Here is a 14,800-nt window from a genome sequence, read left to right as displayed (position 1 = left end):
CAGGCAAAGGGATACTTGAACTGAAATATAGATTATTCCTTCAACCAACAAGTAGTGAATTTAAAGTCTACTTCTGTTTATTAGTCTGGTTGGTTTCTTATGTTGATCGCTTATTAAAACTACAGGAGGTCATTTTCAATAATATGCCCATTTACATTCTCACAAGTGGAAATGACTTGCATTTGCCTGTTGACAGGCTTGAAAAATCCAGTCCAGTGTTCTACCTAGTAATCTTACATGATTATTTCTTGAGTGCTTGAAATTGCACATCCATGGTGTGTATTTATGGTAGAGTTATTGGAATTAGTTTCACATTGTAATAAGACATCAGGGAAATGCTAATAGAAAAGCAATTGTAACTTTGCTTGTCTTTAGTAATGAATGACAAACATGCTTCACTCAGAGCAGACTCAAGTAGCTGTAACCTATAACCCTAACTTTTAACAGTTTGGTGTCATCAATATTAGTGTTGCTATGAAGTCTTGGCACAATATTTTTGAGAGACAGCATTTGAAACACTAACCAAACCTGGCTACATTAATGGGAAATCTTCATTGCTGTTTCTATAATTTCATGATGAAAAAGTAAACTTGTTTCTCTACAGTATTGTAAGGGGATGTGATAGCAGTCCCTATGCAGAAAATGCATAGTGAGATGAGAGTGTTTTCTTAACCCAGGAAAATTTTAATGGTTCAATAAAGATGTTTCTTTGTTTTTGCTACTACGAGTTTATTTTATTTTTTCATTTTTTTATGCCATTTTTTTTTTATCACAGTTCATTCAGCACTGGTCCTGAATAGGGTACAAGCTCAAAGAAATATTTATCTACTCCTTGTCAACTAGCAACTATGCTATGTAGAATAATCTACAGATTCCCAAACACCAGGATTTATATTGAATAACAATTAACTTTGGAACTCATCAGTTATACATTTTTAATTCAATTAGATATGCAAAGCAGTGTCTTATGGGAAGAGCTTGATTGATAAAATCTACTCATATGCATTTTGATAACTACAAAAATAAATACCCATGAGACATTCTTATCTTGTATGGAAAACCTTCCAAAATTGGTGGCTACTGAATAATTTTTAACACATGCTTGCTGTGTTCCTCAACATGCAAAATTGATAATAATCCAATGATCTGTTTTTAACCTGGTGGTAAGAAGGTGCTCTTTTTTTCTGTCCCTTGAAAGGAACACTCATATTAATGGGTGAGCTTTTTAGCAGTTTAATCTCACTGGTCTATGAATTTACTTTACAACTGCATTTTTGAGCCCTAGAATATTTTAACTAGAAGTAAATGTGAAGATTCACATGTAAAGCTCTTAATATTCAGCATCCAGATCTACCCATTAAGGATGGAAGAGAATGTTTCCCCTTTGTGGTTATAATTTTAGATGATGAATTATATTCATTTAAATGCAAAAACTATTGTTTAGATGCAGCAGATAGGCAGGGATATAAGGACACTAAGTTGCAATACTACTATGCACTACTGTGTAACTTAATTTAGCATGAATAGCCTATAGCACCTTGCAATAGTATACAACACCCTTAAAAGTCAAATTAATCTGGATAATAATATTTTAGCATGTGTCATATGTTATTTTAAAAGTCTGACCCTGAAAATGTATTAGTTTAAAGTGATATTGGTTTCATATTCTGTTACAAATTAATTACTTAAAAATGCTGTTTGCATAAGTTGTCAACCCCTGTGTCATGGAAGATGCTTGTTGTTGACACAATGACGACTTACTTTCTTACTGTCATGCAGAGATAAGGCTGGATCTATGTATGAGGCGAGAACTTTATTAACTAAAAAAGAGTACAAACAAAACCAAAGAAAATAAACCAAACATGAGGCAACACAGAACACTGGAGAGGTAGACTAGAAAACTTACTCAAACTGCTCAAAGAGCAGGGCATACATTTAACAAACAAGAGCAATGAAGAGCATAAACTGCATGCTAAGAACACCAAACCTACAAAATAACCAACAACATGAGTAAAAAAAAAAAAAAAGTACAGGGCTTAAATACACAAACTAATATGGAAATATCAAAACATAGGTGAAACCAATAACAGGAGGAGAACTAAACAAGGGGGACAGAGAACACCGAAACCAAAACAAGGAAATGCATGGAAAAAAAACAAGAAGAAAACAAAACAGTAGGCATCACCGTGGGAACCGCAACACCAGGGAGGGAGGATTGTGACCCTTACAACTGACCTCTACCTGTGAAATTATTTCAAAACAAAGGACAAAGAATATTTCTAAGGAAATTAGAGATTTGGTAAATAACAGTAATTTATGGCAAATGGACATGCATAAAATAGGAAAAGGCTAAAAAATAATGTAGCCAAGTGTTTGGGTATCTCAGTCAGCACTCTGGGATCAATGGTGAAGAAATAGATTCTGCAGCACACCAGCCAGGCATTGCCTAGACAAGGCCGTCCCTCAAAACTCAGTGTTAGAGCAAAAAGTGGACTTGTGAGGGAAGCCACAGATAGGCTCACATTGAAGACATTAGTGATGCCAGAAAGCATCATGAATGGCCACCCGCCTGGCATCACTGTTTCCTTGATTTCCCTGTCGTGTCTTTGTTTTCCTGTACTTCCTTATTCTGTTCCTTGGTTTTCTTTTCTCCACCCCTTGTCTGTTCCTCAGTTCCAGTCCGTGTTTTGGTTGTCCCTGTTATGTTTACCTGCATCTGATTAATCCCTGATTGTTCTAGTTATTTAAGCCCTGGGTTTTGTCTTCTAGTTTGTCAGTTATTTTGGTAAGTCAGGGTTGCGATTGTGTCTCATTTATGCCCTATACTGTGGCCCTTGCCTTTTCATTTGCTCAGTTTGTGTGTTATTTTACCTCAGTGTTTTCCCCTTGCCTCTGTTTATTTTGCCCTCCGTGTTTTGTTACCCTTGCTTAATAAACCACCTCCTGCTTTTGCATTCTGCCTCTTGCCTGTTCCTGCTGGAACTGTTACACAAAGCCATATTTAAGATAAGGTACTGTGGTCAGATTGGTCAAAAATGTTGTAAATATAAATGCATATCCCATTTGCCTATTGTTTTACTTTTCACGTAACGTAAGTCAACTAAGAAAAAAACAGGAGTTTGACCTACATAAAATTAAAGAGGGCAGCAATGGTGGCTTTGTGGTTAGCACGTTCAGCGGCATCGTCATCATGGTGCTCTGTCCTGATCCTCCTCCCCTTCCCCTGCACAGTGCAGTCCTCCAGGGGGCTGCCTTTTCCAGTAGAGTAGGCTGTGCAAAAATGGGCTGCCACTTCTCACTGGTGTGTGTTTTTTGTTTAAAAAAAAAAAAAGATTAAAGCTGATATCTGTCAGTAAAGTGTCCTTGAGTCTAAGAAAGGCACTATACAAATGTAACGAATAATAATAATAATAATAATAATAATAAATCAGTGAAATCACATGCTATTTTTCACTGGTGGTTTTGTGGTTAAGTCATAAGATCCTTTTAAACAACTGTGAAACAACTTTTTCCCTCCACACTAGGCCTCTGTTGTGATCAATATGAGGCAGATAAGATTTAATTAGTAAAATGTTCTCCACATAGATCACACTGTCTTTCACTGAGTCAAATTTCTGGAGGCCAACCTTGATTTTTCCTGCATTATTGATAGCACTAACCTAGAACAGTGGTATAATAAAAAAGAGCAGAATAGAAGGGAATATTAATAGAACAAAATGATGTACAAGTGTATGACACATAGAGTGTAAATAGGGATGTGCATGATATTTAAGGCTGCTATGTTTACACTCTGTTTATTTGGTTCAGGTCTCAGTGCATACAGGGGGAGAGAACCACACTGCTGGCCCGGTCCTAGCTCCCAGTGTCAGATGGGGCCAGACACCGATTAACCAGTCCACCCCCTGGGACACAGATGAACCCCCTACCAAACAAATGAGGGAGAAAGATACTACAGGTAAAGAATGGCAATGTATTTTGGGTTGTGGAAAGAAGTGCCTGAAATTTATTTTGGAAATGAGTAATGGTTAATGAGCATGAACCTTTCTGATAGATTCACACAACATAACTTGCTTTATGGACCTTGTTGAACAGAAGGCCTTTGACATAAGATCTATAATTAAGCAAATATTTAGAATATGGCCTCCTCTCCTCAGGTCCTCTGTGGCCTCCTGCAGTGGCTTCGGTCAGCCAGGCAAATGTCCTAGCTCCCACCTACGGCATGCCCCAGGCCCCGGCCTACAGCCAAGGAGTGACTGTCCAGGCCCCCATAATGGGTGTGACACCTACCCTTCAGAACCCCGTGCCCCCTCCTCATCCACTCCTGCACACACACTACCAGCTCCCACAGCCTCCTGCACAGCCACTGGCTAGCATGGTCCTTGGCGTGCAGAACCAGCCCCTGGGGGTCAGCAGCTTGCCCCCCATTGCCATGTCCCCAATGCCTGGTGTATGCCAGGTAACCCACCCCGTCCACACAGTGCTGGGCAATGGGCACCTGGCCCCCCCTGTGGTGTCCACCACACTGGCCAGCAACTTTCCTCTAACTAATGGACAAGCAGCCGTCCAGCCACCCACTAGTGCTGCCACTTCGCCCTCAGAGACCAGCAAGGCCATGCAGATGCTTAGGACTGTCGGCATGGGGAAGTATGAGTTCACAGACCCTGGGCACCCCAAAGGTAAAGCATCTTGAAGTTTTCCCTACTTAAATCAATTTGAGATTTAATTTTTATTATTATTTGAATAAAGTTATGTATTTTTTACTTGTGGCAGTGGCATAAATACCACAGAGAGAGAGAGAGAGAGAGAGAGAGAGAGAGAGAGAGAGAGAGAGAAATCACTATCTCAGCCTTTGCAGCTGATGATCTCGAACACATTTATTACTTTCCTGCCTATCGCCCTCAATAAAGGCTCTCATCCATCTCTTTCTCCAAGTGGATAAATGCACTGTGGATTATTTTTCATTTCCACATCTTCTTTTTTTCACCCAGCCAGTACAGATGTGATGGGTTTATGAAGTCAGAAGATTAGTCTACAGAGCATTTGTTAATAATCTGTCTAACTAACATAGTTTTAAAGGTGGTGAGTGATTTTATTATTATGATTATGATTATTATTATTATTATTATTATTATTATTATTATTATTATTATTATTATTATTATTATATTATTATTATATCTCATTCTGTGAAACTGTGACTGCTGTTGCTGCAATGGTATATACATTGAAAAGAAATATATGCATTTATGGGGGGACCCTTTAATAACAATCAGCAGTAGGTCTATATTTTCAATAAATTTAAAATATGGTTCAAGATACTTTATTTATACTTTGTATTATGCAGAAGGCGAAGAAGCTCTGAGAAGGAAATCAAGTTGCATCTTATCTTTCATTCTGCAGTGTTTAGGTATTTCATATACTCAGTCTTAGATTCCAAATGGAAAGCAGTTGGTCTTGTAATCAGTATTGGAAACTGTGGCAGCCCTCGTGAATGGTTTTGCTCTCAGTGAAACCTTTTAGATATTCTGCTGAGCTACAGGCAAAAAATCTGTTCAGCTGCCTCTTCTTTAAATTGCTTGTCATGTTGCATCAGTAGAAATATTAATCTTCTATAGAGGGAGGGAAGTGAAGACAGTCAGAGCAGCTTTGCTCTCATTTTATCTGCCTGTAAGTGAGACTAGAAAGTCCATTCACTAGATCATCTCTAACCCTTTGAAAGTCTGCTCAAGTTCATTCACAAGATCTCTGGGTTGTTCAAGTCCCTTAACTGAAGACAAAATATTTAATTATACACCCTGTACTTAGAGGTTATGCATGTAAAGTTCATTTTGAAATCAGAGAAGGGATATGATTTATATGATGACAGTGTACTACCACTTCTCAAATGTTAGCTTGAAGCGGTAAAGCCATTTGGCCGTTGGGGTTACTCGACCGTGCTTGCTGTGATTAAAACAAAGTGAGCGAATAGCTCATTAATTTGCCTGATTGTCCAGGCTACCCTTCAGTGTAGAGTGCAGCCTTCATTAATAACATTCCGTGTATGCTCATAATAACCCGAATGTTAGCATGAGCGAGTCTTACCTCTGACAGGACCAGTCTGGAGTGAATTAACAGAGCCGTATATTTATAGCGGGTCACTCTAAACAGGGCCTGTCTGCTCCACTCTGGTAGCAGTGGCCATTAGGATTCAGCTCTTCATCCCGGCTCTCTTCAGAGAACAAGAGAGACATCAGTCAGCTAGTGACACTGCCCCTCCCCCACAGGAGAAATGATCAGTGATCAGTGATTAGTCGTCCTGTCAGCTATGCCTCATACACATCTCAGGGGACTAGCAACTTAAAAAACAGGATTCATTGCCATTGTCTTTTAAAATAATTTTTAATAAAATGTCATATATTTTCCCTTTTTTTAGGACCAAAGTTGTAGTAATTAAAAAAAAATCAACTTCAAAGGTTTAGGTTTTTTGGAATTAAGAACAAGACTAGAAGATATTTGGTTTCACTATAAGGCTATAATCAGGATTTTGTTATGATGAGGTAAGGCACGCAGTAGATGGCATGAAACTAGTGTCAGGAGTGAGGCACAAGGCAGGCTATTTGAGGCACTGGTGGTCCAATTAGCATCTAATGGAGAGCACAGAGGGTTTGATTTAGTTTTTTGCAGGAAAAGAAGGGATGGTTTTGTGTCATTTCTTCAGCCTCACTTCAAATAATCAGGCAGCTTTTAATTCAGTGAATTAATTTAAATGACTTCTCTCTCACTCTTAACATTTCCTTTTGGGTCAAAGTCGGTTTTGGGAAGTGTGTAACTGCAAATTACTATGATTTGACATTGGCTTTACCTTGAGGTGCAGCATACATTATACACATGCTCTCATTAATTTAACAGGTCAAGTGCCTGCAGTCTGGAGAAGCTTTTAAAACATTAATGATGTACTTGTTTTAGACTTTCTTAAGCACAATATGAACGTGCTTATATAAGATTGCTTGCTTACCATTTGAACAACTGAAGTTCAGCATTTACCAAGAAAATATTTATATTTTTATAGTGCCATATAATTCAAGCTTCAAATGGAAAAATTATATGAAAAATAAACACAGATTAAATTGTTGAGCCAATAAGCATCAAATCTTTTTGGACAGTTTGTACTGGCCTCGGGCATTTCCCTTGCTATCTATAGACACTACTTTGTGGTTAAGGGGGGGTTGTCTAATTCAGAATACTCGGGGGGGGGGGGGGGGGGGGGAGTGTTCTTGGCTCTTTGTGGGCAGAGCTCACATGCATTTAATCTGACTTCATCCTCATGTGTGTCCTACCAGTGAGAGCACTGGGGAGTACGTTTCATCTCATGTCTGGGCTTCCATTGTTTCCAGTTCAGAGAGCTTTTGTGCTAGAAGGACACACATCACAAACATCAGTATTCTCTCTGGTTACACTGAGACAACTCGCTGTATGTTCATCTTGTTTGCAGTCAAATGGCCATTTTGCTGTTATATATTTAATTGGACATGCTGTCATGCCCCTGAGACATACAAATCAGTGGGTTCATGTGAGCAAAAAGGGCTTTTTTATTTGTATTGTCTTAAATTACAATTTCACCTCTTTCAACTTGATAACAATTCTATAAAAATAAGTGCTTGCTTGAGGAGTTAGGTTTGGCCATTTTGGATCACTCATAATGTTCTTTCTTCTTGGTCTAGGAAGAATAACCAGAGCTATTTAATGATTGGTCAACCACTAGAGAACACTGACCCACTTAAAGAGAAAATAATTAGCTGACATGCTACTCAAATGCCTAAGTCAAATGAAGAAGGAAAGTCTTATGCAGATCATCACACATCCTTTTTCTTGTTAGACTCCAGAGAAGTGCCTCTAGACATATCATTGATGTGACTAATACAACGCCACATTTTATGTTTAAGATAATTATGTAGATTAGTTCAAAGACAGAAAATGACTTAATACTAACCAACTCCTTTTACCTACCTAGCATAAATTAATTCATATATAGAGTAAAGGAGAGGTGGTCTACTACAGAATGCTCCCCTCTAAAGTTCAATATTTTATGGTTTGCTAACATACTGAAAAGCAATATGTGCTGTGTTTGCAGCACACAACAAATATTGCTAAGACACCACTCAATATTCTCTATGAATCCCCTGCACAAGTCTCATTGGAAAGGCTTTTCAGAGTCCTGTGGAACATGCAGAGGTTATTTTAATTTGAATTTTTGTATTATTATTATTAATTTATTTATTTATTATTTACTCACAAGGAGTGAACACCCCTAGGAGTTTAACAGTTATCAGTCCATTATCATACAGCCTTTGGAATGCTGTGAGAGGTTCCTCAGATTGTGAGAAGTTGTGCTTTAACCTTGTTTCCCAGGCTCTCTTTGTCAGAATGTTAACAGGGAGCACAGAGGCAGAGCCATAAGGCCATGTCTGGCATTTACACTTTACAGTCAGGATTTACTTGTACATTACATTTACACCCAGGATCATTCTTTTGGAGTCAGTTTCTCAGACGTGGATTGAACCTAGTTTTGGACTAAATTGGAGTGACATTACGGAATTCCCACTTTTTAGTCTAGATTTAGACTTAATCTGGGTATGGGAAACGGGGCCTAGAAATTGACAGAATGGAAATTCTGACACTGGCACTAAAGCTCTGAGAGAGGTAGAGGTAGCAGAGAGAGGGCACTCTGTAAGTAATTGGACAGTGTCATATTATGCAGGAAACATTTCTGTGAGCTTCAGATGCAAAATGGGTGAGCCATATAGAAATCAAAGCCTGTTGTATTGCTACCCTCAAATCTGATCAATATTTCTATCCTGAAATTTGATCAATTTGTCAGTCACTGAGGATAAGAGAGTCTGCCAGATGCTGTAAATGTTATACATTCACCTCATTCGGGGTACTAGTTGTTTCTTGGACAGCTATGTGTCACTGCATCATTCATGCCAAGAGAGCTAGCATAGACCCAGAGGTGATTGTAAATGTGGCTTTTCTATCTTGGGTGTCTTGTTGATGTCACTCAGTGAGGAACAAAAGGGGTGTCAGTGCAAATAAAGCAGGTCCTTATGAAGCTGCAGAATCAGAGTGTTTGATGCTTAAGATACAAGAATATACTTTTAAGTTTAGCAATACCAAAACAACCTAGCTGAACAGAAGATCAGGTAAATGGATGACAGATAAATACTTTCAATCATGAATAAAAACTGATCAACAGGACAAGAACACGTTCCAGGATGTAGACAAAGATTTATCAAAACCTAATTTTCAAGCTCTGAGAGCTTGACATCAGCTTACTATAAGATTCAAACCACTGGTAAGCCTCAAGAACAGAAAGGCCAGAGTTTGCTAAAAAAGTATATAAATTCATTAGCTGAAAGTCTTATGGACAGATGAGATGATGAGTCATTTGTACCTGAGAGATGAAATGAGAAAGACCTGCTTATGATTAAAGACTCTGAGAAAACCTCTGAAACACTGGTATGGACAGGATGAACTCTGAGGTGTATAGAAACATATCAAATGGTCCAACTAGATGCCCCAAAACTCAGTGGATGGTACTTCATCTTGCAAAGAATAATGTTCCAAAACATACTGCTAAACACCTAAGACATTTTTCAGGGCCATAGGGTGTTCTTGAGTGGCTAAGTCACTGAACCATTCCAAGCATGTATTTCACTTGCTGAAGACAAGTACCCGGAACTAGCAGGCTCCATCACGGGCCTATGGATTGGCCCTGGGGCAGATACCTGCCCACTGGTGATATTTATGGCCATCAAACTTGCAAATTAATATTATACATGGAAATTTAATTTAGAATTATGCTAATTTGTTCCAATTACATATGGTCCTCTAAAAGTGGGGGAACAGAGTATAAAAATGTCTGACATTTCTATATGGTTTATCAGAATGCATATGTATGCCCTCAAATTAATGCCAACATTCTGCATTTTACCCTCAAAACTGTGTCACTGTCTAATTTCCTTCACGTTGAACTAGATTACTAAAATGTCACCACAATGTTAACATTTATATCATACACAATGCATATGAAAATTCATGTTAATATTTTAGGCAACACTTTGTTACTTAAATGGGCAAAATCTAACCCCGCAGTGCTTCAATGAAACTGACTCGTTTTGTCTCAGTGTAGATTGAGGAAGTCAAAATTCAGATGTTTCCTGTCAGAATAATCAATGCATTAACTTTCATTTAGAGGGTTCTTTAGTTTTTATGTTTTCTTTATTTCTTTATAGGTTAATGAAATTTTATTGCTTTTGCCACTTACATAATTTGTATGTTTACATGCTTTATCTTGTCTCCATGTCCTAATCGAAAGGGATTGTAGAGGTTTACTGTAGTGGGTGGCACCTTATATTTTGTGCTAAATCACAGCTTTTGTCTTCTGGATTATCTACTTGAAGCAGTCCCATGTGTTTCCTTTGTGGAGATGCTGAATGTACTTGCTAATTAGTTTGTTAAGCTTGTGCTTTTTATACACATACTTGATTATTTTATTCTTTAATTCCTCATCTTTTCCAGCTCTGTAAACACAAATGATTCTCTTTTTCCTCAAACAAATGGCATTGAGTACTATTGACACACTGTATCTGAAATCTTAAAATAAGAGACTGCTATTTTTCTTTTTTTTCTCTTGTTCTACAGAAATGTTGAAAGAATTGAACCAGCAACGACGAGCGAAAGAATTTACAGACCTGAAAATAATTGTTGAAGGCAAAGAGTTTGAAGTCCATCAAAATGTTCTAGTTTCCTGCAGCTTGTATTTCAAGGACCTGGTTAAAAGGTTTGCCTCTCTCCTGTTGTTGATCCACTCCGTTCTTTTTGTAGGGCCCATTTGTGTGGCTTTCTTTACCTTCCCCTTCTCTTGCAGGTATGAAGACAGAGACTCCTATCACAGGGCCAGTAGCCATTCCTTCTGTCCCTCAAATGAATGTTTCATTGTTGAAAAAGGTCAACACTTATCCTGCCCGCTCCATCTCCATGGACTAAATGAGCAAATTTACATTTTAATGCATAAAGGAAAGTTCCATGACTGGGGATTTTCTTTTAAAATGTATTATAAATGTCAGAACAAAATGGATAAATCTTTCCGTAATGCACCAGGCATATCAGATTAGCACTTCACACTGCCTCTCCCTTCAAGTGTTCAGAGTTTGTAGGACTAGCTTTCCCAATTCACCTGCTTTGATTCACTGCGTATTCCTATTAAGACTCACACACTGCTAATTTACAGTTCCACACAGGGCCTTTGGTAAGAATAAACACAACTTCAACACACCATATCTTCTCTTTCATGTTTTGTGGAATGCTCTTTTACTCTGGACCTTATGATTTTTGACTAGCTTTTGGATGGCACTTGGCATCTTTACCTCAGCTGTAAAACAGCATCTTAGCTGCACACTTGTTGGGTGACGCATGAAGCAATAAGATTATATATTTATATTTATTATTCTTCTGCCTAAAACTGAGAGCAAGGTTGCTGTCTATTATTAAACACATATCTGCAAAAGCAGTCTAAGTAGATCATATGATTTCACCAAAGATCCTCTCATGTCCTACCACGGTGCCAGACAGACAAGCCCAGAAAAAAACTGCGCTCCAGGCCTGTAGAAACAATCAGGAACCTTTCCTAACTCTGTGATGCAGAGATGCCTTGACTGATAATAGTATTTTAAGATGAAAGTTTTTAGAGGTAGAAGAAATATCGATTTTGAAAATGTCACTTTGCAGTCTTTAAGAGGCATGATAAATCATATATGTTGTGCTTAAGAAAACACACTGAGATGTGTATGAAAGATGCAGGAACGAATTGCTTCCTGGATTAAGAAAAATATGAATGTGCCCTTAGGGGTGACTTAGAGCCTTATAAGGTCCCTAAAAGCTTCCTTAACAAAAATTATTGAGATTAGATAGACAGACTTCTGCCATAGCATTTATAAAGCCTAGCCACTTCAGTGTTTGTCTAAATGAATATTATGGACAATTTTTATTATTATACATTATACACAATACATTCATCTAATTTCCTCAAACCAAATTTTATTTGTTATTCTAATGCATGTATCCTTGTCTTTTGGTTGTTTAATGTGGGAGCTAGATGTGAATTCCACAAGGTTAAAAGGAAAGTATCTGAACATTAACTAGTGCAAGTGTAACCACAGAGTAAGCATACAGACTGGTAATACAAATTAAAACATTTACATTTAGTATTGTGAACCCAATTATTACTATTCCCATATTACACATCGTACAAGATGTAGTGAAGCTACAATGGCAAATTTAAAGCGGAACTTTGACCCCTTGGACTGTGAATTTGGTCTGGGCCACACTGTCTTGTGAGCAGCAGCTATGAAAATTGCATTAGGAGCAATAAGAGCGAGTGTAGATTTGACTCTGTTCTCAGTGGAGCACAAAATGTGCTGATACACTTCTCAAACCTATTTGAGTTCCAGTGCCATTGGAAGGTTGAATGGGGCAGGATGCTGTCTTAGAACATGGTTTTCAGCTTGCTTTAATGTCAGCGTCCCAGAATATAGTGAGCATTTAGATGCTAAAGTTTGGTGTAGAGATGGGTTCAGTCATTCTCTTGCTACATAAAGACAATATCTCACAAACTTTCTGTATACAAGAGAGTGTAAACCAACAATTGTCTTCAACCATAGCTTATCTAAATTAATGGCAGTTTCATGTGTCATTTTCAAGAAAATCTGAAACTCTTCCCATTCAGAGAGAAAATGATCTTAACAGTTACCTCAGAGTTGTTTTATATACTATAATCAACCCATCATTGTCCATTGTTCTGTTATTAAATGAGTCTTCTAGACTTATTTGTAATTTGCAGTCTGCCAATTTTGAAGCTGCAATTCTAAGATCATCCAACTGATCATTGAGGACATACACTATAATTTGCCCACTAGAAAACATTTGACAAGGCATTCCATTTTACATTTTGGTACAGTCTTTTATTAAGCAGATGTTATACATTGGATGTTATTTCTCCTTCACTGTAAGCTTGTTCTCAGTCGCATTCCAAACATTTTAAAAACATCTAGATAAGTAAGTATTGTCTTTTTGAGTTTTCATGCCATGCATTTTGAATTTGAGAAAAATTTTGACCTTTCCAATATTGCATGATTTTCTTGTTTTCCTTTGATGTGCACTTCAGACCTCACTGGGAAGAGTGAGCTGATCATTGGCTGCTCATCAATCATTTAAATGACATAAACAGAGCATGTTTGCCCAGTCATCCCTAAAGAGCACCCACTGTGTTCCTTCTGCTTAAAGAAAATCTGTATTAAAAAAGCAAATTACCTCCTTAGCAAGTCATCAGTTTACCACATCTGCATTCAGATACATGTACATCTACTGTGTGATAAGGATATGAGAGCAATTCATGTGTTGAAAATTCAAATCTCTCCAGATGTCCCCTTTGTTTGTTGCTCTTTTGTTTATTTATAAATGAGTATCTCCTCCCTGTCTGTGGCAGTCCATCCATTAGTTCTACCATTATTGTCACTTTAAGGGAATAATGGTAGTATATGAGGACTGTCAAGCCCTCACACCCCACTCCAGCTTAATGTGTTGCCTATCTCTCCTGGCATAAGAACACATAAAGCCAGCACACTATATTCACCCACTATTGTGAGATGTTTCTTCAGGTTTGTCAGTGTACAAACATTAAGCAAAAACAAAATGCATACATACATTGATATATTTCATTAAATGACTAAACATTTTCATTTAAGGAAGCAGTGAATTGTTACACTACAATTAGTTTCTATTTGTGAAAGGTTTATGCCAGTTTAGCCATTCATTGCAAATCTAAATGGCCTGTTTTCAATAACCTCATTCTACCTGATCAATTGATTTATGATAATCGTTTTAGTCAGTACAGAAGTAGAATGCTACGTATATTTTCTCTAGCCCAATATGTGTTCTGCAATTGAGAACAAAATGATTGTTTGCACTGTTAAAAAGCACAATTCTCTTCCAAATATACAGTTATATATAGATACTGTGTTCCTGAGTTTGTCAGTTGAAATTCACATAATTGAATGAATGATCACGCAAAGGAGTCTGCTGACTTGACTAATTTGAATTTTTTTCTTTCTCTCATCCACATCCTTACACCACTTGATCGTCGGTCACGTTTGCCTTTTTCTTTTGTAGTCCTCCTACTCCTGCACTTACAGCTGACAGTAATAAATTGCATTTTTTATTTGGTTTTTCTTTTCAGGAGTAACATTCTTGATTTTCCAGCCACTTCGAGATTTACCCCTCACCTCACACAGTTCCTTCTCCCCCAAGTCAGGCTTATATGATGACTAATACATCAGTTCATGCACAGGCCATGGTGGACTTTGTTCTGACAGCAGCTGAAAGATGCTTTGACTAAAGCCAGGTCCCAGTCATGGAATGGTCCCTCCCCCCACAAAGGTTGGCTGCTGGCTTTCTGTGGCAGGACTGCCTCTCCCCTGCCCCCAACCCGTCCTTGCTCTCATAGCTCTCAGTCTGCCCACCTGCCTGTGATTTCCATCATGTGAGATATGTCTGTCTGCCTTTCTGTCTGTCTGTGTGTCTTCATATTTATATTTATATCCAAAATGAATTCCTTTGTTTATGGTGATTAGAAGAGCATCACCTCAACCCGGGGCAAACAGCACGCCTGTTCAGCTCTGGCATAAAGCCCATGCGAGTGCCTGCGCGAGCTCTATCCTTTGTAAGTTTGCATAGAAACAACACGGGAAGTGAGGCCAGAGGAAAA

At 38.1% G+C, this 14,800-nt stretch overlaps 1 protein-coding gene across 2 annotated transcripts in view; it reads left to right on the top strand.

Annotated features, from left to right (window-relative positions):
- LOC113572676 (kelch-like protein 29) overlaps positions 1–14,800 on the top strand; it is a 65,675-nt gene that overhangs the window by 23,115 nt on the left and 27,760 nt on the right. For both annotated transcript variants that reach the window (XM_035532992.1, XM_027002441.2), the window contains 3 exons: positions 3,808–3,955; positions 4,155–4,676; positions 10,681–10,819. In XM_035532992.1, coding sequence (XP_035388885.1) covers positions 3,808–3,955; positions 4,155–4,676; positions 10,681–10,819 — 809 coding nt within the window. The remainder of the gene's footprint in view (positions 1–3,807; positions 3,956–4,154; positions 4,677–10,680; positions 10,820–14,800) is intronic.

The sequence above is a fragment of the Electrophorus electricus genome, chromosome 13 (genome assembly GCF_013358815.1).
Source record: "Electrophorus electricus isolate fEleEle1 chromosome 13, fEleEle1.pri, whole genome shotgun sequence".
NCBI classification, from domain to species: Eukaryota; Metazoa; Chordata; class Actinopteri; order Gymnotiformes; family Gymnotidae; genus Electrophorus; species Electrophorus electricus.
This window is presented reverse-complemented; position numbering and strand designations above follow the sequence as displayed.